The following is a 24,518-nucleotide window of genomic DNA, read 5'->3' on the forward strand; positions in this document are numbered from 1 at the left end:
TGGGACACTCAAGGGACCGAGCAAAAGTATACCACTTAGCGGGCGTCCTACTTATCCAAACGCTTGAAAAGGGTAAGCAAGTTCAAGGGACCGGGAAAATCTGTACTTCATAGCTGGCGTCCTACTTATCCGGGGTCCTACTTAACGAGAGTATACTGTTTTTAAATGAACAGCACACACTGAATTGTAAAAGGAGACTGACCAGGTCTCTCTCAACTATAGTATGTAGACGATTTTATTTCATTTATTCCGGCTTTGGAGTCCTGACGTGGGATGAGCTTCTACCAAATACTACTTCCAGGTCAACCTTGAGCAAGGTGTAGTACCTGTTAGCTCCTCTCGATAAACCATCAAAATCAAGTTGGCATCCGGCGGGGGTTATTCTTTCTCATGGGTAAGGAGGAGGCTGCCTCTTAAACCTTGGTTCGCAACCTCCCTAGCAATACTGTTACGATTAAAACACCGGTAGTGGGGACGCCTTACCACCACTTGTTTAGGTTGAGCCCTGTGGGTTCGACTAGAAAGACTTCTCCGTCGCAGAAGCTGTGGCATCAACCAACCTTTTTTGTCAGGCTGTGGCAGCAACCGACTTTTTTGTCAGGCTGTGGCAGCAACCAACTTTTTTGTCAGGGCTAGTTGTCAGGGTTAGAAGCGATCTTTCTCAACAAACGCCTCTGCGATGGAGAGTGGCATCACCGTCATTTCAGGGCTAGTCTGACAGTCTTATAAGATATTGTGCCTCTTTAAAAATATCGTAAAAATATATAAAAGGAGACCGGAAAATAGGGGCGGAGGGGTTGTGGCTATTTGGAATACTCTTGCAAGCGACCAAGTATCATCGCCATTTGAAAGCACACCATACTTTCAGTTTATCGAAGTCTTGTTGCCTTTTTGCTTTACAAAACTGTTTAGAGATACAATGTTTTGTTACGCAGAAAATTACTTGCCTAAATTCGTGGTTTGGCAGTCGTATCCTGGGCAATCGCAGGAATCCATACATGTTTCTGGGGTTTTACACGGTTTCAAAGCTTGACACAACTCACCGATCTGAAAACAGTGAAATGGACACACAGGTTAACGACTAGTGCATTAGTTGCTTCAAGAATTGATAAATTGTTACTTGAGCAAATTCAGATAAACTGAAGAAATAAATCGAAGCTATGTAGAAGAGTCAAAGAAAATAACAGGGTTGTAACAGGCATACAACAAGAGCAAAGGGGGTGGGGGGGCTGAGAGGCTTCAGCTCCCCTCCACTTTCTTGTAAAGAAAAAGCTTTAACAAAAAGTAGAAAAGAATAAAGAAAAGAAATAGAAACAAATATGCCTAGAATAGTAAGATAATTGCAACGGTTGTGAGAAACTGACAGAAAAAAATATTCTGAAAGGTATTAAATCAAAAGGAGTGGTCACGGAAATATTCTGGGCCTCTTCATCCAGCTCTCCCGCAGAAATCTCTCAACAGTCCAGCCAATTTCTCAATAGAATTAATCTAGGTGCTCACGTCATCATAGACATAATATACAGTAATGCACTTTTTGCCTTTTCAAAGATGGGTTTTTAGTCAAATAATACTGTCAACTCGAGCTTACCTCTCACTTTGAGTTTCTTGGCACCGCCCCAGTTATACAAGTCATGGGCTTGTTCCAAGCTCTACTTCCTTATATAGTAAGTTTTAACCTTTGTCTTATGCATTTGCAGTAAAAAACAAAGGGGCGAAGTGGGGTTTGATTTTTTCCACGGAGAAAGCTAAAGACAAGTTAGCCCGCACAAAGTAGCAAAAGTTTGAAGCTTTTGGTTTGAGGGGGGCTGTAGCTTTTTTGCCCCCGGACGCTGATTCCCTGAGCAGATTGTAATATAGGTACTTATTTCATTTTAGGTCAGTCTTGCGTTTATGCTTATATTTGTTCATGCTTCTCTTTGTTTAGGATATATTAGTTTGTCGCGTGTTAGTTTTTCATGTTTTCCGGTATAGCAATATTTTACATGCCCTTTTGCTCTACAAAGTTCCCCCGCGTATCCTAATATATCTAACACCTCCTACTAGTTCATTTACGTATTGCACGATAGATACCGACAATAACACCGGCAATTATTGATATTAGTTTGCTATATTGTAATGCTGTTATATAAAGTAGAGTACGGAGTAACAGAGTTAGTTAGTTAGTTAGAGAGAAGCGTGGTGCTTGCGAAAGGCCACTGCTATCAAACATGTAGACACTAACTCACACACACACAGAACGGTAATGGATGGAAAGGCTAAGAGAGGGCTGATGGCATTCAACCCGAGTGGCTTGTGAAAGCACTCGAGGTTTCGTTTCATATATATATAATTTAATGGCGTAACAGCGCTTGTGAAAGGCTGTTTAGTACCTAAGTTTCGATATTGTGTAAAAGTACGTCTTAGCTTTGGATGGAACAAAAGGAATTGATTTTGTGTGTCAATACGTGTCGTTTATTCGCTCGGTCAATCGCTCAAACAACGAATGGTGTCAGAAGTTTTACAAATATATATACCAGCAGCAAATTTTACAAGATCATCAACGGCACCTTTGGTTAAGGCAGCCAACATGATTAGAGATTGTCCATCTTTAGATTTTATCAATTTAAAAAACCTACTTTAAAATCGTGTCTCTTTCGAGCACTGAAGTGCATGCTTTTCATAAAGAGTAACTCTAAAGGGGCAGTTTTGTTTGATGAAAATTTGAAGTGCAAAATAACATGAAATCGTTCTTCAAAGTCCACTTTGTTTGTGTAAACGTTGCATAGTTCTTTTTACCAGTGACAGCATATCAAATGCTCTTATAGCAGATGCAATGCCGCCACCAGTGACAAAGTCTTTCTAAAACGATGATATAATGGTCCTTGTGCCTCCATTCTTCCAAGAACATAAAGAAATTTCCCGTTTTGTTAGAAAAGTGCCCTTTTTGTAGAAAGCCTAGTTTCTACTCTAGACACATTTACACAAAATAATGATCACAATGTGAGAGGATCGCAGTGAAAAAAGGGTGCGGCCAATCAAATCCAATGCCACCTTTTGACAGCTACAACTTACGAGTGATCACAGATGGCAACTCTGTATATTCAAATTTGATTGAATGTGTTCATATCCTATTTCTTTTGTTACACCTATGATTACTCCCAAAACCTTTGTCTCTAAAATAAAAAAGGTGTAAGCTTCCCCTAATTCTAAATGCTGATGGTCCTAAACCTTCTGCAACTTACATTTCTTTCTGTATAATTTGTTGTTTTGTAGGTCCATTCAGATGAAGGAGATAACATTACGTTGTCATACGAATTTTCTGCCGATTTATCATTGATCTGGCAATTAGCAAACCCAGATGCTGGTATCTTCCAGTTTATTGAGCTGCATCCCGGATGACTCAAGCAATGCTGTTCGCATTCTCTTACAGTCCAGATCTCCAATGACATCAGCACATGTCCATTAAGCATAAAACCTTGTTTTTCAACGCTGAAATTTCCATACGTCTTGCAAGGCAACCTCAATATGTACCCTAGACTCATATGCATAAAAAGGAGCTCGAGACATCTGTAGAAAAAATAGAAGGTTTCATCATTGGGTCTGAGGAATAAATGAGGAATACTTTAAATGAAAAATGAACTCGACTGTATCGAGTCCAATCGCCATATTTGTTTGTTGATGCCCTTTGAGAGAATTATCAAACTAGGTAGGTAGGAGCCTGGCTAGACAAATATGCTGATTGCCTAAATGAGGAGCCGAAGAGCTCATAGCAAAAAGTTGGAAATGTTTTCGTAAACAGACAAAACAATTTATGACAAATTTACAGCTACAGTAGAAAGATATGGGGTGATATCTATGACAAAAATCGGTTATCGAGATCTGGAATGTATGTACGTAACTTTTGACCAATTTTGAGGCTCGTGTTCTTGTAAAATTTTTCTTATAAAAAGGAGTAGCAAAACAGCCCTAAACTTTAAGAAATTGCCTTCTAGCCCCGGACCAAAGTTTTTCATAAAGAAATGAGAATGAAAAACGGTAAACAATGCCATCCATCCAACCAACGGAGATAATCAAGCAGGGTATGTTAAAATGAGCAACGGTAACTTAGGCATGCAAAGAGATGAGTTGAATTCCCTGGAGGAAATATCCCCCTTTCTTTTCCATTTAGAAGGTACGAATGGCAAGCACCACGGTATCTCATTCTACGTTTGAATACAGCGCCGTATCTCATTCGCGTAGTAAGCAGTAGCGGCGCCAGAATCGATTTTGTATTTCGTCTAAATTCGACGAGAAAATATTGGGGGAGGGGTAATATTTTGACACCATACTTTTTGTGATGTAATCCTATGATTTCCAAACTGCCAATTTTCAAACAAAAGTTTGTCATAGGCGTTCCCTTCGGATGAAATTGGCGTTCCCTGATGGTAAAAATGCTTTTTCTGGTGGTAAAAAGGGCATGGCTTAAATTTTTTTGGTTTGTCCCCCCAGAGCTTAGTGGCTGGCGCCGCCATTGGTGGTAAGTACCAAATACGCTGACGGGGGTATTAAATTGTTGGAGAGATTCTCTATCTAAATTGAATTGCTCAACTCATTTGCCTATTGGAATGAAAATCAGCAAATTTCCTGAATCACGAATAACAGATTGACAGATGTCGAAATACAGAATGCCGAATAACGGATTAGCGGTTTCCAGAATGATGTTATGACAAAAGGGTGATGAAATGGTGGAATATGGAATGGTGGATGCATGATCGCAAACCATGAAATGACTGATTGCAGAATGAATTAACGAATTACGGAATGGTATCTGAAATTTGCCAAATTGCACATTGCGTGAATGCAAAATTTTGGATTTAGCATTTGCTGGATTCATGAAATGCAGTGCATACATTTAACAACCTGTGTTGTTAAGTAACAGATTCGAAGAACGAATTATTGAAGAGCGAAGTCGATACGTCGTGTTATTATCTTATTTCGAACCAACTGACTATTTCTAAATAAACACAGCGGTATATACAAGCAGCGAAGCGTAGCATGAAAAACACAGCGGGAACAAAACAGAACGAACAAAAGCTTAGATGTTATCACTACAGTACCTCCCCCCTAGAATGCAAGCTCGAGAAAAGTATTTGGGATAAAAGTTAATACAGCGTATGTACGAATGTTCAGGCATGTCCATATCTGTCCGGAAAATGAACGTGTCTCCCTGAACGTGTTGTCCGAGAATTACCAGGTACTTGGTTCTCTACCGGCTTGGCCCTCGTTGAAGCATGGTTTGATGGGAATGATGTGTTTCTGGCAGTTGAACGTTGGTTATCTGCATCGGTATAAGCAACTTTTAGACGATCTATGCTTATTGTTTGTTGTTTTCCGTTGACATCTACGAGGAAATGTTTGTCATTGCGCTTGAGAACCTTGAAAGGACCGTCGTATGGAGGTTGAAACGGCTTTCGAACAGCATCATGGCGAACAAAAACGTGCGTACAAGATGGAAGATTAGCTGGGATGTATGTGTAAGCTTATTGAGAACGGGGAGGAGTTGGTTTTAGTTGTTGCATAAAACTTTGTAGACGATCAACAAAAACAGAGGGATCAAGAGCTGTGACATCAAAGGTCGGAGAGATGAATTGACCTGGAAGACGAAGTGTGGAACCATAAACAAGTTGGGCAGGTGAACAACCGAGGTCAGTTTTAATCGTTGTCCGTAGTCCGAGGAGAATGAGTGGAAGAAGGTCGATCCATCTTGTGGAATCCGGTTGAGCTTTGATTGAAGCTTTAAGCTGTCGATGGAAACGCTTAACCATACCATTGGCGCAAGGGTGGTAAGAAGTAGTATGAATACGTTTGATTCCAAGTAAATCAGCGAGGGAACGGAAGAGAGCTGATTCAAACTGAGCTCCTCTATCAGTTGTTATCGTTGAAGGAACACCGAAAACTGCAATCCAACGTGAAACAAAAGCTTGAGCGACGGTTTCTGCAGTAGCATCTGAAATTGGAATCGCCTCTTATGCCGGTTGATATGTCACAAATGATGGTTCCAGAATCTGCCGGTAAAGAAAACTCTTTCAGGTTAAGAGAGGTGTTTGACTGTACCTGTTGGAATTCAGAATCTTGCTGTTGAGCTGCAGACAGTGTGACAAAGTCAAGGGTTGGAATATTGAGTAAGGAATTGAGCTCAATGCGAGAAAGAGCATCCGCAACCACATTCTGATGGCCTTTTACATGTCGTATGTCAGAGGTGAATTGAGAGATAAAATCAAGATGGCGAATTTCCCGTGGCGAATATCGATCAGACGAAGAAGACAGTGCATGGAGCAATGGCTTATGGTCTGTCATAACATGAAATGCGCGTCCTTCCAAAAAGTACCGAAAGTGCTTGATAGCTAAGTAGACGGAGAGTAGTTCTCGTCCAAATGTGCTGTACTTCGTTTCGGCTGGCTGCAGGCGCTTTGAAAAGAAAGAAATAGGTTGCCAGGCACCGTTGAGGAATTGTTGTAGCACTGCTCCTACAGCCATATTCGAAGCATCAACAACTACACTGCATGGTGCCACTGGTGATGGGTGAACAAGAAGAGAGGCCTGGGAAAGTGCTGTTTTGATCTCTGAGAATGCAGATAATGAATCCACAGTTAGTTGGAACGGTTCCTTGGTAGACTTGGCAGAGAGAAGATCGGTGAGAGGCTGTATTAATTGAGCACAGCGAGGCACAAAACGACGGTAGAAGTTGAGCAATCCCAGGAACTCGCGAAGCTTTTTGAGCGAAGTAGGAGGAGGAAAATCTTTGATTGCTTTAACGCTTGTGGAAAGCGGTGAGATTCCTTGTGGTGAAACATGATGCCCTAGGAAGTCAATATGAGATTGGCCAAAAATGCATTTGGTAGGGTGAATGACAATACCATGATCGGAAAGACGAGAGAATAAAATGTCAAGATGCAACAAATGTTCTGCTTCAGAATTCCTTGCGATAAGTAAATCATCAATGTAAGCAAAAACGAAATCCAAACCACGAAGTACTTGGTGCATGAAGCGCTGGAAGGTCTGTGCTGCATTACGCAATCCGAATGGCATGCGAACGAACTCAAATAGCCCAAAGGGAGTTGTTATAGCAGTCTTAGAAATGTCAGTAGGCTCGACTGGAATCTGATGATAGGCACGCACAAGATCAATTTTTGAGAAAACGGTTTTTCCATGCAGAGACGAAGAGCAATCTTGGATGTGTGGGATGGGGTAGCGATCAGGAACTGTAGCATTGTTCAAGCCACGATAATCACCGCAAGGTCGCCAGTCGCCTTGAGTAGCCTTAGGAACCATGTGCAACGGAGAAGACCAACTGCTTTTTGACGGCCGAATGATGCCAAGTTGCAACATGTGATCAAATTCAGCCTTGGCAATGGTCAAACGTTCAGAAGCAATACGACGGGGACGAGCAAATACAGGAGGGCCTGAAGTTGTGATGTGATGGGTGACGGTATGCTTTACTTTTGATTCATTGTATGAAGGACGGGCAATGTCAGGATACTTTTGAAGTAAGGCTTGGTATGGCGAAGTAGTATCAGGGGTTGCCAGCATAGGATGAGGTGAGCTATCGGCGGACAAAATACCTTGAATTGTCAATTTTGTTGTAGTGTCAATGAGTTTCCGATGTTTAACATCAACTTTAAGGCCAAAATGAGCTAGGAAATCAGCGCCAAGAATAGGAAACGGTATTTCAGCAATAATAAAAATCCACCTGTACGTGCGGCGAAGTCCGAGGTCTATCGTTAAAGACTTTTCTCTGAAAGTACGAATTGGCGACTTATTCACAGCCTGTAAAGAAATGTTATGAGAAGCTTGTTTGTCAGCAGAAGAAGGAGGTAAAACGCTTACATCAGCACCTGTATCTACCAAGAAGCGTGTACCAGTGGTACGGTCGGTAATATAAAAGAGGCGATTGGAAGAAGCAGGACCAGCAGAACTAGTTGCCCTTAGTTGCTGGTGGCGTCGTTTCCCTGGTTTGAGGTGAATCTTGAAAAGTTGCATGGTGGAGTGCAATTGCGAGCAAGTCGACCATAACGTTGATGGTACCAGCAGTAGGTAGAGTTTGAGGGTGCTGGGCTGGTTCGGCGATTACGGCTGATAGAGCGGCTTCGGCTACGCCCTGGGAAACTATTGGTTGGCTGTGTGCGGCTCATGAGGGCTTGGACTTGAAAAGTCAGTTCCTCTACTTGAGATCTGAGAGCATGAACTTCAGATGCGATAGGCGGTGGAACAGGCGTGGGGGCTGGCGCTGACACAGTAGGTGTTAAAGAGGAAATGCCAAGGGGGGTCGCAACCTCTAAAATTTTGTCTGCTAATAAAGCAACCTGCTCAACGGAAGAGAGTCAGCAGTGGAGGCTAAAATCAGCCTGACATTGGTTGGTAACCTTTCCAAAAACAACTGTCGTAAAATGTTGTTTCCCAGTGTATTGTCTCCAAGCAGTTGTCGCATATGGCGCAGTAATTGAGAGGACTTCCGGTCACCCAGTTCTTCTGCAGTCAGCAGTTGGTGAAGCCGCTTTTGTTCAGATGTGGAAGTGTGCTGTATGAGTTCGGCCTTGAGTATATCGTACTGTTTTGCTTGAGGGGGGTGGATCAAAATGTCGCGTACCTCCTGTGCGATTTCAGGCTGGAGAGCGGAGATTACATAAGCAAACTTTGTAGCCTGTGAAGTTATACTTCTTGTGAAAAACTGGGCCTCTACTTGAGCAAACCAAACCAGGGGGTCGTTAGGCCAAAAAGGTGGAAGTTTGACACTCACCGAAGCTACTGGTGCTGGTTCTGAAGTCGTGGCGATGGCTGCAGTTGCAGTAGTGCTGGCTGACGGGGGCGTGTTGGCGTCTGTATTCATGTCGAATTTTAGACGTAGAAATAAACAACGTGGTCACCAATTTAACAACCTGTGTTGTTAATCAAGTAACAGATTCGAAGGACGAATTATTGAAGAGCGAAGTCGATAGTAAGAGACGTACGTCGTGTTATTATCTTATTCCAAACCAACTGACTATTTCTAAATAAACACAGCGGTATATACAAGCAGCGAAGCGTAGCATGAAAAACTCAGCGGGAACAAAACAGAACGAACAAAAGCTTAGATGTTATCACTACATACATTGCAGATTTCGAAAACTGATTTTTGTCATAGATATCACCCCCATAAGATGCTACTAGTTTCTTACTTACATTGTGAGAAAGTGGCTGGGAGACATTGCAGAAATGCCACTGCCGTTAACCATCTCGTCAGTGTAGTAATAAGCCTCATCAATGCAACAGTGCTACTGCCAGTTTACATATTTTTCAATGATATAAGTTACTAATGGCTACTAATAAATCCACTAGTTACTAGGAAAAACTATATATTTGCGGACGCAGGGCATTAAAAAGTAATGATTAAAGATTCAGACTCATATGAATAAGCGTCACGAAAACTAATGCGTAAGTAATTTCTTAAGACATTTGCTGAATCTGTGAATTTAAAAGCGATTCAAACCATCGTGAAGCCAAGAAAAGTTTCTAACAGCCAAAACCATTTTACAGGTGGCTGGAAAAAGGGTAGCCACCATGGAATACCAAAGCCTAGGTCACAGACCACATTGGCTAGGGATGTCAAGACAATAGGAAGCTGTGCGGCAGCGCTTGACAATAATATATTTTTTAACATTTGTTTGACATGAAACATTGTCCAACAATGTTGGTACAAAAATGTTTTGTGATGTTTTGCGGATGTTCTATTCGTTTGGCCAGGCCATTTCTTGGTTACTTTTGACTACCAACAAATGATTTTCATCGAATGAAACAAAAAGTTACCGAAGGACACAGAAATATTGGGGGTTGCGCACCCCCTACACCCTCCCGCTACATCCGTCTCTGTTCAGAATTATCCCATTAGTTTCCAAATCTGCGCTCGTAGTCTGTCTCTGCTACTGCCAATAGCACAATTGGATGTTTGTGTCAGTAATTACTGTATTTTGAGCATGCTGCAAAACTGCTATCAACAGCACCCAAACAGTGTGGATAACTCCTCAAGTTTTTCAATATAGGATGAAGACTGAGACCCCGTTTACACTGTCCCGGGACAATTTTGTACCGTTACGGTTCGCAAGTGTTTACACTGTCGCGGTTCCAAATTGTTCCGTGTGGATAACTCCTCAAGTTTTTCAATATAGGATAAAGACTGAGAGATTATTTCTGATTTTAATCTTAACGAGTGTTAACGACAACGACAAGCTGGTCGTACGTTGGCAAAAACTTTACGACCAACGAGCATCAAGTAGATTTCTTGACCAAGCTATCAAAAGGAAGAGCTGCAATGAAACGCAGACCTGTTGTGGGGTTCTTGAAGACCCAAGGCAGCACTCAAATATCACGCTGGTATCTTTCAGAAATTTCTGCCTCTTGTCTTCATACTACGTTTGCGAAAAAAGGTTGGATATAAGCAAAGATGTTTCTTCTCCATAAAAGAATGCTGGATATGTGCAGAACGTTGTTATGCACCGACAAATCGTATCCGACATTTGCAAACCCATAGATTAAGCAACATGAAATCTAAAGAGTTAATAACTCCTTTTTCATTGCATTTTTACCATCATTCGTGGAACTTTTATGCATTTTGCGGTAGCTCAGACTCTCCTTTATGCATTTTGCGGTAGCTGAAAAGGTTCTCTAAGACGTATACTATATGTTTCAAATTCGTAATTATTATAAACAGCACAATTAAGTATCATATAGAAACTTATGTAACTGAACATCGAATGTTGTCAATAAGCTGTACAACTGCTTTGATTTTGAGGTCGTTTCTCCTCTCGACACCAAGGAACTGTAAAAGTAGTAATATTGAAGTAGCTTTGTGTTCCACCTAAGGCGCGGGTCATCAAATATTACAAAATGGTCTTTATAGATTATTTAAAAGTTTAAAAGGCCCCCAAGTTGGTCATTGATTTTTAAAAACACGAGTTTTGTGCAATTTACCGTGAGCAAATTTACCCTCTCTCATACGTCCAGATATTAGCCCCTAACCTGGAAGTGAAAATTTTTAAAGAGCCCCCAACCTAGAGTAAGCTTCTTCCTGACATGTCACTTTTTATGAAGTGCGTTATTTCCGTCCATGATATTTTTAGTGTCGGTGTTGACTTGCAAAATGTTTCGTTTCTCAGAGTGAACTTGAAAAAAAGAGAAAGTTCTTCACAAATTTGAATGGCAGTTTTTGGAGACTTTAACAAGCCCTCACCCTTATTAAAGCCTCTGCTTGAAGAAGTAAGTGTCTCAAACAGTATCTCAAATCAGTAAGCCAAAAGAGGCTTATTCGAGGAGTTATGGCAATACCACCCAAGAATCCACACAAATGATTGCGAATCCCTCTAAATTTCAAGCTTTCATAATTGGCAACAAAGATAAATAAATGCATAAATGAGTTTAAAACTTACATAAATTTTCAATTAAAATGAAAATGCTACTTTGCTTTGTGTTCAGATCTATTAAGATTTCAAAGTTAATGCTCATATTGATAATATCTGAAAAAACGAGGCTAAATAGATGAATCCTTTGAAAAGATTAGCAAGATTTATGGGGAATAAGAGAAAGAAATAATTAAAAGTGCATTTATCCATGTCCTTTCAACTATTGCCCATAGATATAGTTGTTTATGTGGTTAAGAAAGGCAGGACAATCTAAAGAAATTTAACGAGAGGACATTACGACTAGCCTATTCGAACTATTCAACTTCGTATAAAGATTTATTACCCATGTATATTGCTATCTCGAAATAAAATAACATACACATCCTATTTATTACAATTTAAGCAATTGAAGTTTATAAAATACTAAACAACGTTAATCCAACTTTTATGAAAAACTACTTTGTCCCTAAAACAACAGGTCACAACTTTCGTCTCAAAAACCCTTTTGCCGTTCCAAAAGTCAGAACTACCAACAATGGTAACAGATCACGAAGTTTTCAAGGGCCTAAAATCTAGAATTCACTCCCAGAATCAATAAAGACAGCCCAAAATACTACTTGTATTTTGGTAATTAAAGTATTTGATCAAAACTTGGTTCCTTAAAAATAAGTGAGCATGTGTCAGTAAGTAAGTCGGTGTGCGTTCACTTCGAAACACTAGCATTAAATAATTTATACAATACGCCATTAAACGCCATTACTATTAATTCTTTTTACACAACTTTTCAACATTTTTCTTACAACCTTTTCATACTTGAGAGTGCAAGAGTAAAAGTAGGGCCATGGCCTTGTCACTTTTTTTAAGACAAAGAAAACTAAATTCGAAGTCTTTGCAGTTAACAGTTAGCAAGTAACAGTTATGAATGAATACTTCTACGGATACTTCACTTTCATCTCAGAGAATGTCACTTTACCATGTTCGTTCCTAATCGCTTTCCAGGACATATAACCTGCGAGTACACTACCACTTCCAGAGGAAGGATGAAGGGCGTTCAGATTTGAGTCATGGCATGCAATGTACCACCAAGCTCCTTTATATATTTCTGCACAGTTGGAATGATATGTATCTTGATCCTTGTCCTTTGTCGAGAATTTCATATTGTTTTGTCTTGCCAGTGAATCACCAGCAGTTCCAGAGAAGCCTCCCACATTTAGACGATACCCATCCAATTCTCCAGAAATCTCAAATAAGCTGTACTTTGCATATTTCTTGTCTTCGAATTCCATGTGTTTTAAGTCAACACGAAGAATGGCCCCCTTTCCTGGAGCCGCTAACTTGTGCAGTTTTTCAAGCCCCAGCCAGAAGTTTCCGTTCATATCCCCAAATCCTTGCTTGTAGGCATCCCAATCTCGAAAGAAATCCACACTGGCATCAACACGGCGCTGGAACACAATCCAACCTCCTCCATCGGTTGCCATGTCACATCTGACTGGGAAAATTCCAATGTCTGGTTGATAAATGTCGTATCTCGTACTTTCTCTGAAGCCAAGAGCGTACAAATCCTGGCAACTTTTTTGTCCTGTTAAATGGAAAGGAAATTATCATGTTTGCTTCAATGAAAACCTTTTGGTCTATCGGGATGATCAATACAGTATACTCTCGTTAAGTGGGACACTCAAGGGACCGAGCAAAAGTGTACCACTTAGCGGGCGTCCTACTTATCCAAACGCTTGAAAAGGGTAAGCAAGTTCAAGGGACCGGGAAAATCTGTACTTCATAGCTGGCGTCCTACTTATCCGGGGTCCTACTTAACGAGAGTATACTGTTTTTAAATGAACAGCACACATTGAATTGTAAAGGGAGACTGACCAGGTCTCTCTCAACTATAGTATGTAGACGATTTTATTTCATTTATTCCGGCTTTGGAGTCCTGACGTGGGATGAGCTTCTACCAAATACTCCTTCCAGGTCAACCTTGAGCAAGGTGTAGTACCTGTTAGCTCCTCTCGATAAACCATCAAAATCAAGTTGGCATCCGGCGGGGGTTATTCTTTCTCATGGGTAAGGAGGAGGCTGCCTCTTAAACCTTGGTTCGCAACCTCCCTAGCAATACTGTTACGATTAAAACACCGGTAGTGGGGACGCCTTACCACCACTTGTTTAGGTTGAGCCCTGTGGGTTCGACTAGAAAGACTTCTCCGTCGCAGAAGCTGTGGCAGCAACCAACCTTTTTTGTCAGGCTGTGGCAGCAACCGACTTTTTTGTCAGGCTGTGGCAGCAACCAACTTTTTTGTCATGGCTAGTTGTCAGGGTTAGAAGCGATCTTTCTCAACAAACGCCTCTGCGATGGAGAGTGGCATCACCGTCATTTCAGGGCTAGTCTGACAGTCTTATAAGATATTGTGCCTCTTTAAAAATATCGTAAAAATATATAAAAGGAGACCGGAAAATAGGGGCGGAGGGGTTGTGGCTATTTGGAATACTCTTGCAAGCGACCAAGTATCATCGCCATTTGAAAGCACACCATACTTTCAGTTTATCGAAGTCTTGTTGCCTTTTTGCTTTACAAAACTGTTTAGAGATACAATGTTTTGTTACGCTGAAAATTACTTGCCTAAATTCGTGGTTTGGCAGTCGTATCCTGGGCAATCGCAGGAATCCATACATGTTTCTGGGGTTTTACATGGTTTCAAAGCTTGACACAACTCACCGATCTGAAAACAGTGAAATGGACACACAGGTTAACGACTAGTGCATTAGTTGCTTCAAGAATTGATAAATTGTAACTTGAGCAAATTCAGATAAGCTGAAGAAATAAATCGAAGCTATGTAGAAGAGTCAAAGAAAATAACAGGGTTGTACAGGCATACAACAGGAGCAAAGAGGGGGGGGGGCTGAGAGGCTTCAGCTCCCCTCCACTTTCTTGTAAAGAAAAAGCTTTAACAAAAAGTAGAAAAGAACAAATAAAAGAAATAGAAACAAATATGCCTAGAATAGTAAGATAATTGCAACGGTTGTGAGAAACTGACAGAAAAAAATATTCTGAAAGGTATTAAATCAAAAGGAGTGGTCACGGAAATATTCTGGGCCTCTTCATCCAGCTCTCCCGCAGAAATCTCTCAACAGTCCAGCCAATTTCTCAATAGAATTAATCTAGGTGCTCACGTCATCATAGACATAATATACAGTAATGCACTTTTTGCCTTTTCAAAGATGGGTTTTTAGTCAAATAATACTGTCAACTCGAGCTTACCTCTCACTTTGAGTTTCTTGGCACCGCCCCAGTTATACAAGTCATGGGCTTGTTCCAAGCTCTACTTCCTTATATAGTAAGTTTTAACCTTTGTCTTATGCATTTGCAGTAAAAAACAAAGGGGCGAAGTGGGGTTTGATTTTTTCCACGGAGAAAGCTAAAGACAAGTTAGCCCGCACAAAGTAGCAAAAGTTTGAAGCTTTTGGTTTGAGGGGGGCTGTAGCTTCTTTGCCCCCGGACGCTGATTCCCTGAGCAGATCATCAACGGCACCTTTGGTTAAGGCAGCCAACATGATTAGAGATTGTCCATCTTTAGATTTTATCAATTTAAAAAACCTACTTTAAAATCGTGTCTCTTTCGAGCACTGAAGTGCATGCTTTTCATAAAGAGTAACTCTAAAGGGGCAGTTTTGTTTGATGAAAATTTGAAGTGCAAAATAACATGAAATCGTTCTTCAAAGTCCACTTTGTTTGTGTAAACGTTGCATAGTTCTTTTTACCAGTGACAGCATATCAAATGCTCTTATAGCAGATGCAATGCCGCCACCAGTGACAAAGTCTTTCTAAAACGATGATATAATGGTCCTTGTGCCTCAATTCTTCCAAGAACATAAAGAAATTTCCCGTTTTGTTAGAAAAGTGCCCTTTTTGTAGAAAGCCTAGTTTCTACTCTAGACACATTTACACAAAATAATGATCACAATGTGAGAGGATCGCAGTGAGAAAAGGGTGCGGCCAATCAAATCCAATGCCACCTTTTGACAGCTACAACTTACGAGAGATCACAGATGGCACCTCTGTATATTCAAATTTGATTGAATGTGTTCATATCCTATTTCTTTTGTTACACCTATGATTATTCCCACAACCTTTGTCTCTAACATAAAAAAGGTGTAACCTTCCCCTAATTCTAATTGCTGATGGTCCTAAACCTTCTGCAACTTACATTTCTTTCTGTATAATTTGTTGTTTTGTAGGTCCATTCAGATGAAGGAGATAACATTACGTTGTCATACGAATTTTCTGCCGATTTATCATTGATCTGGCAATTAGCAAACCCAGATGCTGGTATCTTCCAGTTTATTGAGCTGCATCCCGGATGACGCAAGCAATGCTGTTCGCATTCTCTTACAGTCCAGATCTCCAATGACATCAGCACATGTCCATTAAGCATAAAACCTTGTTTTTCAACGCTGAAATTTCCATACGTCTTGCAAGGCAACCTCAATATGTACCCTAGACTCATATGCATAAAAAGGAGCTCGAGACATCTGTAGAAAAAATAGAAGGTTTCATCATTGGGTCTGAGGAATAAATGAGGAATACTTTAAATGAAAAATGAACTCGACGGTATCGAGTCCAATCGCCATATTTGTTTGTTGATGCCCTTTGAGAGAATTATCAAACTACAATCTATTAGTACAATCTATAGGTAGGTAGGTAGGAGCCTGGCTAGACAAATATGCTGATTGCCTAAATGAGGAGCCGAAGAGCTCATAGCAAAAAGTTGGAAATGTTTTCGTAAACAGACAAAACAATTTATGACAAATTTACAGCTACAGTAGAAAGATATGGGGTGATATCTATGACAAAAATCGGTTATCGAGATCTGGAATGTATGTACGTAACTTTTGACCAATTTTGAGGCTCGTGTTCTTGTAAAATTTTTCTTAAAAAAAGGAGTAGCAAAACAGCCCTAAACTTTAAGAAATTGCCTTCTAGCCCCGGACCAAAGTTTTTCATAAAGAAATGAGAATGAAAAACGGTAAACAATGCCATCCATCCAACCAACGGAGATGATCAAGCAGGGTATGTTAAAATGAGCAACGGTAACTTAGGCATGCAAAGAGATGAGTTGAATTCCCTGGAGGAAATATCCCCCTTTCTTTTCCATTTAGAAGGTACGAATGGCAAGCACCACGGTATCTCATTCTACGTTTGAATACAGCGCCGTATCTCATTCGCGTAGTAAGCAGTAGCGGCGCCAGAATCGATTTTGTATTTCGTCTAAATTCGACGAGAAAATATTGGGGGAGGGGTAATATTTTGACACCATACTTTTTGTGATGTAATCCTATGATTTCCAAACTGCCAATTTTCAAACAAAAGTTTGTCATAGGCGTTCCCTTCGGATGAAATTGGCGTTCCCTGATGGTAAAAAGGCTTTTTCTGGTGGTAAAAAGGGCATGGCTTAAATTTTTTTGGTTTGTCCCCCCAGAGCTTAGTGGCTGGCGCCGCCATTGGTGGTAAGTACCAAATACGCTGACGGGGGTATTAAATTGTTGGAGAGATTCTCTATCTAAATTGAATTGCTCAACTCATTTGCCTATTGGAATGAAAATCAGCAAATTTCCTGAATCACGAATAACAGATTGACAGATGTCGAAATACAGAATGCCGAATAACGGATTAGCGGTTTCCAGAATGATGTTATGACAAAAGGGTGATGAAATGGTGGAATATGGAATGGTGGATGCATGATCGCAAACCATGAAATGACTGATTGCAGAATGAATTAACGAATTACGGAATGGTATCTGAAATTTGCCAAATTGCACATTGCGTGAATGCAAAATTTTGGATTTAGCATTTGCTGGATTCATGAAATGCAGTGCATACATTTAACAACCTGTGTTGTTAAGTAACAGATTCGAAGGACGAATTATTGAAGAGCGAAGTCGATACGTCGTGTTATTATCTTATTTCGAACCAACTGACTATTTCTAAATAAACACAGCGGTATATACAAGCAGCGAAGCGTAGCATGAAAAACACAGCGGGAACAAAACAGAACGAACAAAAGCTTAGATGTTATCACTACAGTACCTCCCCCCTAGAATGCAAGCTCGAGAAAAGTATTTGGGATAAAAGTTAATACAGCGTATGTACGAATGTTCAGGCATGTCCATATCTGTCCGGAAAATGAACGTGTCTCCCTGAACGTGTTGTCCGAGAAGTACCAGGTACTTGGTTCTCTACCGGCTTGGCCCTCGTTGAAGCATGGTTTGATGGGAATGATGTGTTTCTGGCAGTTGAACGTTGGTTATCTGCATCGGTATAAGCAACTTTTAGACGATCTATGCTTATTGTTTGTTGTTTTCCGTTGACATCTACGAGGAAATGTTTGTCATTGCGCTTGAGAACCTTGAAAGGACCGTCGTATGGAGGTTGAAACGGCTTTCGAACAGCATCATGGCGAACAAAAACGTGCGTACAAGATGGAAGATTAGCTGGGATGTATGTGTAAGCTTATTGAGAACGGGGAGGAGTTGGTTTTAGTTGTTGCATAAAACTTTGTAGACGATCAACAAAAACAGAGGGATCAAGGGCTGTGACATCAAAGGTCGGAGAGATGAATTGACCTGGAAGACGAAGTGTGGAACCATAAACAAGTTGGGCAGGTGAACAACCGAGGTCAGTTTTAATCGTTGTCCGTAGTCCGAGGAGAATGAGTGGAAGAAGGTCGATCCATCTTGTGGAATCCGGTTGAGCTTTGATTGAAGCTTTAAGCTGTCGATGGAAACGTTCAACCATACCATTGGCGCAAGGGTGGTAAGAAGTAGTATGAATACGTTTGATTCCAAGTAAATCAGCGAGGGAACGGAAGAGAGCTGATTCAAACTGAGCTCCTCTATCAGTTGTTATCGTTGAAGGAACACCGAAAACTGCAATCCAACGTGAAACAAAAGCTTGAGCGACGGTTTCTGCAGTAGCATCTGAAATTGGAATCGCCTCTGGCCAACGAGTGTAGCGGTCGATGCAAGTAAGAAGATATTTACAGCCATTTGATGGTGGTAGAGGGCCAACAAGGTCTATGTGTATGTGATCGAAACGTGTGTCGGTAGCTGGAAAAGTTCCAATGGGGGAAAACGTGTGACGGGTGACTTTAGCCTGTTGGCATGGGATACAGGACCGAGTCCAATTGCGGATGTCTTTGTTGATACTAGGCCAGATGTAATGTTGTCTGATAAGTCGCTGTGTTGCACGAATACCGGGATGTGCAAGTGAGTGGAGGTGATTAAACACAAGGCGGCGATAACAGACAGGAACATATGGGCGAGGAGTGCCGGTTGATATGTCACAAATGATGGTTCCAGAATCTGCCGGTAAAGAAAACTCTTTCAGGTTAAGAGAGGTGTTTGACTATACCTGTTGGAATTCACAATCTTGCTGTTGAGCTGCAGACAGTGTGACAAAGTCAAGGGTTGGAATATTGAGTAAGGAATTGAGCTCAATGCGAGAAAGAGCATCCGCAACCACATTCTGATGGCCTTTTACATGTCGTATGTCAGAGGTGAATTGAGAGATAAAATCAAGATGGCGAATTTCCCGTGGCGAAAATCGATCAGACGAAGAAGACAGTGCATGGAGCAATGGCTTATGGTCTGTCATAACATGAAATGCGCGTCCTTCCAAAAAGTACCGAAAGTGCTTGATAGCTAAGTAGACGGAGAGTAGTTCTCGTCCAAATGTGCTGTACTTCGTTTCGGCTGGCTGCAGGCGCTTTGAAAAGAAAGAAATAGGTTGCCAGGCACCGTTGAGGAATTGTTGTAGCACTGCTCCTACAGCCATATTCGAAGCATCAACAACTACACTGCATGGTGCCACTGGTGATGGGTGAACAAGAAGAGTGGCCTGGGAAAGTGCTGTTTTGATCTCTGAGAATGCAGATAATGAATCCACAGTTAGTTGGAACGGTTCCTTGGTAGACTTGGCAGAGAGAAGATCGGTGAGAGGCTGTATTAATTGAGCACAGCGAGGCACAAAACGACGGTAGAAGTTGAGCAATCCCAGGAACTCGCGAAGCTTTTTGAGCGAAGTAGGAGGAGGAAAATCTTTGATTGCTTTAACGCTTGTGGAAAGCGGTGAGATTCCTTGTGGTGAAACATGATGTCCTAGGAAGTCAATATGAGATTGGCCAAAAATGCATTTGGTAGGATGAATGACAATACCATGATCGGAAAGACGAGAGAATAAAATGTCAAGATGCAACAAATGTTCTGCTTCAGAATTGCTTGCGATAAGTAAATCATCAATGTAAGCAAAAACGAAATCCAAACCACGAAGTACTTGGTGCATGAAGCGCTGGAAGGTCTGTGCTGCATTACGCAATCCGAATGGCATGCGAACGAACTCAAATAGCCCAAAGGGAGTTGTTATAGCAGTCTTAGAAATGTCAGTAGGCTAGACTGGAATCTGATGATAGGCACGCACAAGATCAATTTTTGAGAAAACGGTTTTTCCATGCAGAGACGAAGAGCAATCTTGGATGTGTGGGATGGGGTAGCGATCAGGAACTGCAGCATTGTTCAAGCCACGATAATCACCGCAAGGTCGCCAGTCGCCTTGAGTAGCCTTAGGAACCATGTGCAACGGAGAAGTCCAACTGCTTTTTGACGGCCGAATGATGCCAAGTTGCAACATGTGATCAAATTCAGCCTTGGCAATGGTCAAACGTTCAGAAGCAAGACGACGGGGACGAGCAAATACAGGAGGGCCTGAAGTTGTGATGTGATGGGTGACGGTATGCTTTACTTTTGATTCATTGTATGAAGGACGGGCAATGTCAGGATACTTTTGAAGTAAGGCTTGGTATGGCGAAGTAGTATCAGGGGTTGCCAGCATAGGATGAGGTGAGCTATCGGCGGACAAAATACCTTGAATTGTCAATTTTGTTGTAGTGTCAATGAGTTTCCGATGTTTAACATCAACTTTAAGGGCAAAATGAGCTAGGAAATCAGCGCCAAGAATAGGAAACGGTATTTCAGCAATAATAAAAATCCACCTGTACGTGCGGCGAAGTCCGAGGTCTATCGTTAAAGACTTTTCTCTGAAAGTACGAATTGGCGACTTATTCACAGCCTGTAAAGAAATGCTTTGAGAAGTTTGTTTGTCAGCAGAAGAAGGAGGTAAAACGCTTACATCAGCACCTGTATCTACCAAGAAGCGTGTACCAGTGGTACGGTCGGTAATATAAAAGAGGCGATTGGAAGAAGCAGGACCAGCAGAACTAACTGCCCTTAGTTGCTGGTGGCGTCGTTTCCCTGGTTTGAGGTGAATCTTGAAAATTTGCATGGTGGAGTGCAATTGCGAGCAAGTCGACCATAACGTTGATGGTACCAGCAGTAGGTAGAGTTTGAGGGTGCTGGGCTGGTTCGGCGATTACGGCTGATAGAGCGGCTTCGGCTACGCCCTGGGAAACTATTGGTTGGCTGTGTGCGGCTCATGAGGGCTTGGACTTGAAAAGTCAGTTCCTCTACTTGAGATCTGAGAGCATGAACTTCAGATGCGATAGGCGGTGGAACAGGCGTGGGGGCTGGCGCTGACACAGTAGGTGTTAAAGAGGAAATGCCAAGGGGGGTCGCAACCTCTAAAATTTTGTCTGCTAATGAAGCAACCTGCTCAACGGGAAGGGAGTCAGCAGTGGTGGCTAAAATCAGCCTGACATTGGTTGGAAACCTTTCCAAAAACAACTGTCGTAAAATGTTGTTTTCCAGTGTATTGTCTCCAAGCAGTTGTCGCATATGGCGCAGTAATTGAGAGGGCTTCCGGTCACCCAGTTCTTCTGCAGTCAGCTGTTGGTGAAGCCGCTTTTGTTCAGATGTGGAAGTGCGCTGTATGAGTTCGGCCTTGAGTATATCGTACTGCGTTGCTTGAGGAGAGTGGATCAAAATGTCGCGTACCTCCTGTGCGATTTCAGGCTGGAGAGCGGAGATTACATAAGCAAACTTTGTAGCCTGTGAAGTTATACTTCTTGTGAAAAACTGGGCCTCTACTTGAGCAAACCAAACCAGGGGGTCGTTAGGCCAAAAAGGTGGAAGTTTGACACTCACCGAAGCTACTGGTGCTGGTTCTGAAGTCGTGGCGATGGCTGCAGTTGCAGTAGTGCTGGCTGACGGGGGCGTGTTGGCGTCTGTATTCATGTCGAATTTTAGACGTAGAAATAAACAACGTGGTCACCAATTTAACAACCTGTGTTGTTAATCAAGTAACAGATTCGAAGGACGAATTATTGAAGAGCGAAGTCGATAGTAAGAGACGTACGTCGTGTTATTATCTTATTCCAAACCAACTGACTATTTCTAAATAAACACAGCGGTATATACAAGCAGCGAAGCGTAGCATGAAAAACTCAGCGGGAACAAAACAGAACGAACAAAAGCTTAGATGTTATCACTACATACATTGCAGATTTCGAAAACTGATTTTTGTCATAGATATCACCCCCATAAGATGCTACTAGTTTCTTACTTACATTGTGAGAAAGTGGCTGGGAGACATAGCAGAAATGCCACTGCCGTTAACAAATGTCGTCAGTGCCGTTAACCATCTCGTCAGTGTATAAGCCTCATCAATGCAACAGTGCTACTGCCAGTTTACATATTTTTCAAATGACATAAGTTACTAATGGTTACTAATAAATCCACTAGTTACTAAGAAAAACTATATATTTGCGGACGCAGGGCATTAAAAAGTAATGATTATAAATTCAGACTCAAATGAATAAGCGTCACGAAAACTAATGCATAAGAGATTTCTTAAGACATTTGCTGAATCTGTGAATTTAAAAGCGAGAAAAGTTTCTAACAGCCAAAACCATTTTACAGGTGGCTGGAAAAAGGGTAGCCACCATGGAATACCAAAGCCCAGGTCACAGACCACATTGCCTAGGGATGTCAAGACAATAGGAAGCTGTGCGGCAGCGCTTGACAATAATAGATTTTTTAACATTTGTTTGACATGAAACATTGTCCAACAATGTTGGTACAAAAATGTTTTGTGATGTTTTGCGGATGTTCTATTCGTTTGGCCAGGCCATTTCTTGGTTACTTTTGACTACCAACAAATGATTTTCACCGAATGAAACAAAAAGTTACCGAAGGACACAGAAATATTGGGGGTTGCGCACCCCCTACACCCTCCCGCTACATCCGTCTCTGTTCAGAATTATCCCATTAGTTTCCAAATCTGCGCTCGTAGTCTGTCTCTGCTACTGCCAATAGCACAATTGGATGTTTGTGTCAGTAATTACTGTATTTTGAGCATGCTGCAAAACTGCTATCAACAGCACCCAAACAGTGTGGATAACTCCTCAAGTTTTTCAATATAGGATGAAGACTGAGACCCCGTTTACACTGTCCCGGGACAATTTTGTACCGTTACGGTTCGCAAGTGTTTACACTGTCGCGGTTCCAAATTGTTCCGTGTGGATAACTCCTCAAGTTTTTCAATATAGGATAAAGACTGAGAGATTATTTCTGATTTTAATCTTAACGAGTGTTAACGACAACGACAAGCTGGTCGTACGTTGGCAAAAACTTCCGACCGCAGAACATTTTCGAACGTGAAAATGGAAAATCAATATGCTTTTTTATTACCATTGAAATGAATATCTTGAAATTTATATTCAATCTCATGCTTCTCCTTATACTTTGATGTCCTAGGGTGCCCTATATCTGTATTGACACCTTACAACTTGTTTCATTTCATAACAAAAGCTTGAAAGCAATTGCAGATGGCTGGCTTTTCTGTATCTATGGCCCTGTTTAAAGAGGGAAAATGGGACCGATCCAGTTGATAGATCTCAAGATATATTGTGTTTACACGGGATCGATCCCGGATCGGACTGCACGGCTTTCTAGGCCTTTTGAACGGAATGGTCATGCGTATTGCTTATGCCATCATCATCAACACAAAGAAAATACCACCAAGTTTATAGGAAGGCTGAGAAGAAAATGGCTTCGAATTTGAAAGGTAGTTAAAACATTATAGGTTGGAGCCTGTTCGCTTAATTAATCAATAAACTCGTGATAGAAAAAACTTCCCCCGTCTTGTTTTGTATTTCCATCTTGTGGGCGAAGAGAGCGCGCAAGACCTGACCAAGTGTCGAAGTACCGTGCTCAAAGCACCTTAATCTGGAGAGTTCATTAGCCTCGTTTCATATCCGTGGCAATTTGGGATCGATCCTATCAATTTCGAACGTTTACACGAGACGGGATCGATCTCAAACTGGAACGCTCTCCAGAGCGAGCCTATATCCTTTGTTTTAAGTGAAAATCGGCGAGAAAGAGTAAATATTTACAACCAAACCTGTGATTGATTGGGCGGAAAAACATATGATTAACCACTGCAAAGATATTTGAATTGAATGAAAGACAAGAAAAAGAGATAAAACCAATAAACAGTGTCGATATTATTTTTTATTAAAACCAAAAGTTTTTATTCTAATCACAAGTAGCATCGATCGCCATTAGCACTCGGCCGGACAAGGTCCATTTCTGTAACAAATAAATCGGTTAATATGGATAAGATCGTATATAGAGCTTGATTCTTCCATACAAGGCTTATCTCTCTTCCTGGTCGGGCTACTGGTTTCTCGTTGTGTGTAGATTGACGCTTCCCCTCTTTACAGATGATCAACTAGACTTCTAGACTGTCAAAGTTACCAGCGTTCAAAGTTTCAATTTGCACGGCTTCAGTTCCCGTATCTTGATCCTTCACTGAGGTCTTCAGCTTCATTTTAAGAAGATAGTCTAATGCATATATATTACCATCGCACCTGAAAAAGGTTATGCATGCTTCAAAGATTATGCATGGCAGTATTAGTTGTACTAGTACTAGTTGTTGTCTGCATGCTTGAAAGTATTCAAAGAAACAGTCAAGAGAGAAAGCTGAGAATTAAGATCTTTATCCCCCTGAGTGCTTGGCAAATTTATTGTCTTTGATGGCAAAGAAAACAGAGACTAGGGGAAAACAAAGGGGAAGTGCTCGAGAACCACAGGATTAAAATTGATCGAAACTTCGTGGTTGCACCAAGCAAATTAGAACAGTAAAGCAACCACTTTTGATAATTTTGAACAACCTTCTAGGGGTTC

At 41.3% G+C, this 24,518-nt stretch overlaps 3 protein-coding genes across 3 annotated transcripts in view; all 3 read right to left on the reverse strand.

The window, feature by feature from the left end:
• On the reverse strand, positions 1–10,100 carry LOC135686354 (uncharacterized). Its single transcript, XM_065202567.2, has 3 exons — positions 9,178–10,100; positions 3,222–3,546; positions 1–1,047 (listed from the first exon to the last, which is right to left on the reverse strand). Exons 1-3 carry the CDS (start codon positions 9,228–9,230, stop codon positions 940–942), a joined length of 486 nt encoding a protein of 161 aa, XP_065058639.1. The 5' UTR covers positions 9,231–10,100; the 3' UTR covers positions 1–939.
• Positions 10,101–11,447: 1,347 nt separating this feature from the next.
• Positions 11,448–22,182, reverse strand: LOC135686362 (microfibril-associated glycoprotein 4). Its single transcript, XM_065202576.2, has 4 exons — positions 21,899–22,182; positions 15,590–15,914; positions 14,005–14,104; positions 11,448–12,969 (listed from the first exon to the last, which is right to left on the reverse strand). The coding sequence occupies exons 1-4, from the start codon at positions 21,922–21,924 to the stop codon at positions 12,323–12,325; spliced, it is 1,098 nt and encodes a 365-aa protein (XP_065058648.2). The 5' UTR covers positions 21,925–22,182; the 3' UTR covers positions 11,448–12,322.
• Positions 22,183–23,821: 1,639 nt separating this feature from the next.
• Positions 23,822–24,518, reverse strand: part of LOC135686360 (periodic tryptophan protein 2 homolog) — a 30,713-nt gene continuing 30,016 nt past the window's right edge. Inside the window, exon 21 of the mRNA XM_089108837.1 lies at positions 23,822–24,202. Coding sequence (XP_088964963.1) covers positions 24,064–24,202 — 139 coding nt within the window. The 3' untranslated portion in view covers positions 23,822–24,063. The remainder of the gene's footprint in view (positions 24,203–24,518) is intronic.

The sequence above is a fragment of the Rhopilema esculentum genome, chromosome 6 (genome assembly GCF_057945365.1).
Source record: "Rhopilema esculentum isolate cy_ngs chromosome 6, ASM5794536v1, whole genome shotgun sequence".
Lineage (NCBI taxonomy): Eukaryota > Metazoa > Cnidaria > Scyphozoa > Rhizostomeae > Rhizostomatidae > Rhopilema > Rhopilema esculentum.

Excerpts from the sequence above, each read along its gene's own strand:
- LOC135686362 (XM_065202576.2), bottom strand. The coding sequence starts at position 21,924 with ATGTCTCCCAGCCACTTTCTCACAAT. Across the intron at positions 14,105-15,589 it reads CAAATTATACAGAAAGAAAT|ATCGGTGAGTTGTGTCAAGC; the intron begins GTAAGTTGCAGA and ends CACTGTTTTCAG. Across the intron at positions 12,970-14,004 it reads CTGCCAAACCACGAATTTAG|GACAAAAAAGTTGCCAGGAT; the intron begins GCAAGTAATTTT and ends TCCATTTAACAG.
- LOC135686354 (XM_065202567.2), bottom strand. The coding sequence starts at position 9,230 with ATGGTTAACGGCAGTGGCATTTCTGCAATGTCTCCCAGCCACTTTCTC. Across the intron at positions 3,547-9,177 it reads CCCAGCCACTTTCTCACAAT|ATGTCTCGAGCTCCTTTTTA; the intron begins GTAAGTAAGAAA and ends TTTTTTCTACAG. Across the intron at positions 1,048-3,221 it reads CAAATTATACAGAAAGAAAT|ATCGGTGAGTTGTGTCAAGC; the intron begins GTAAGTTGCAGA and ends CACTGTTTTCAG.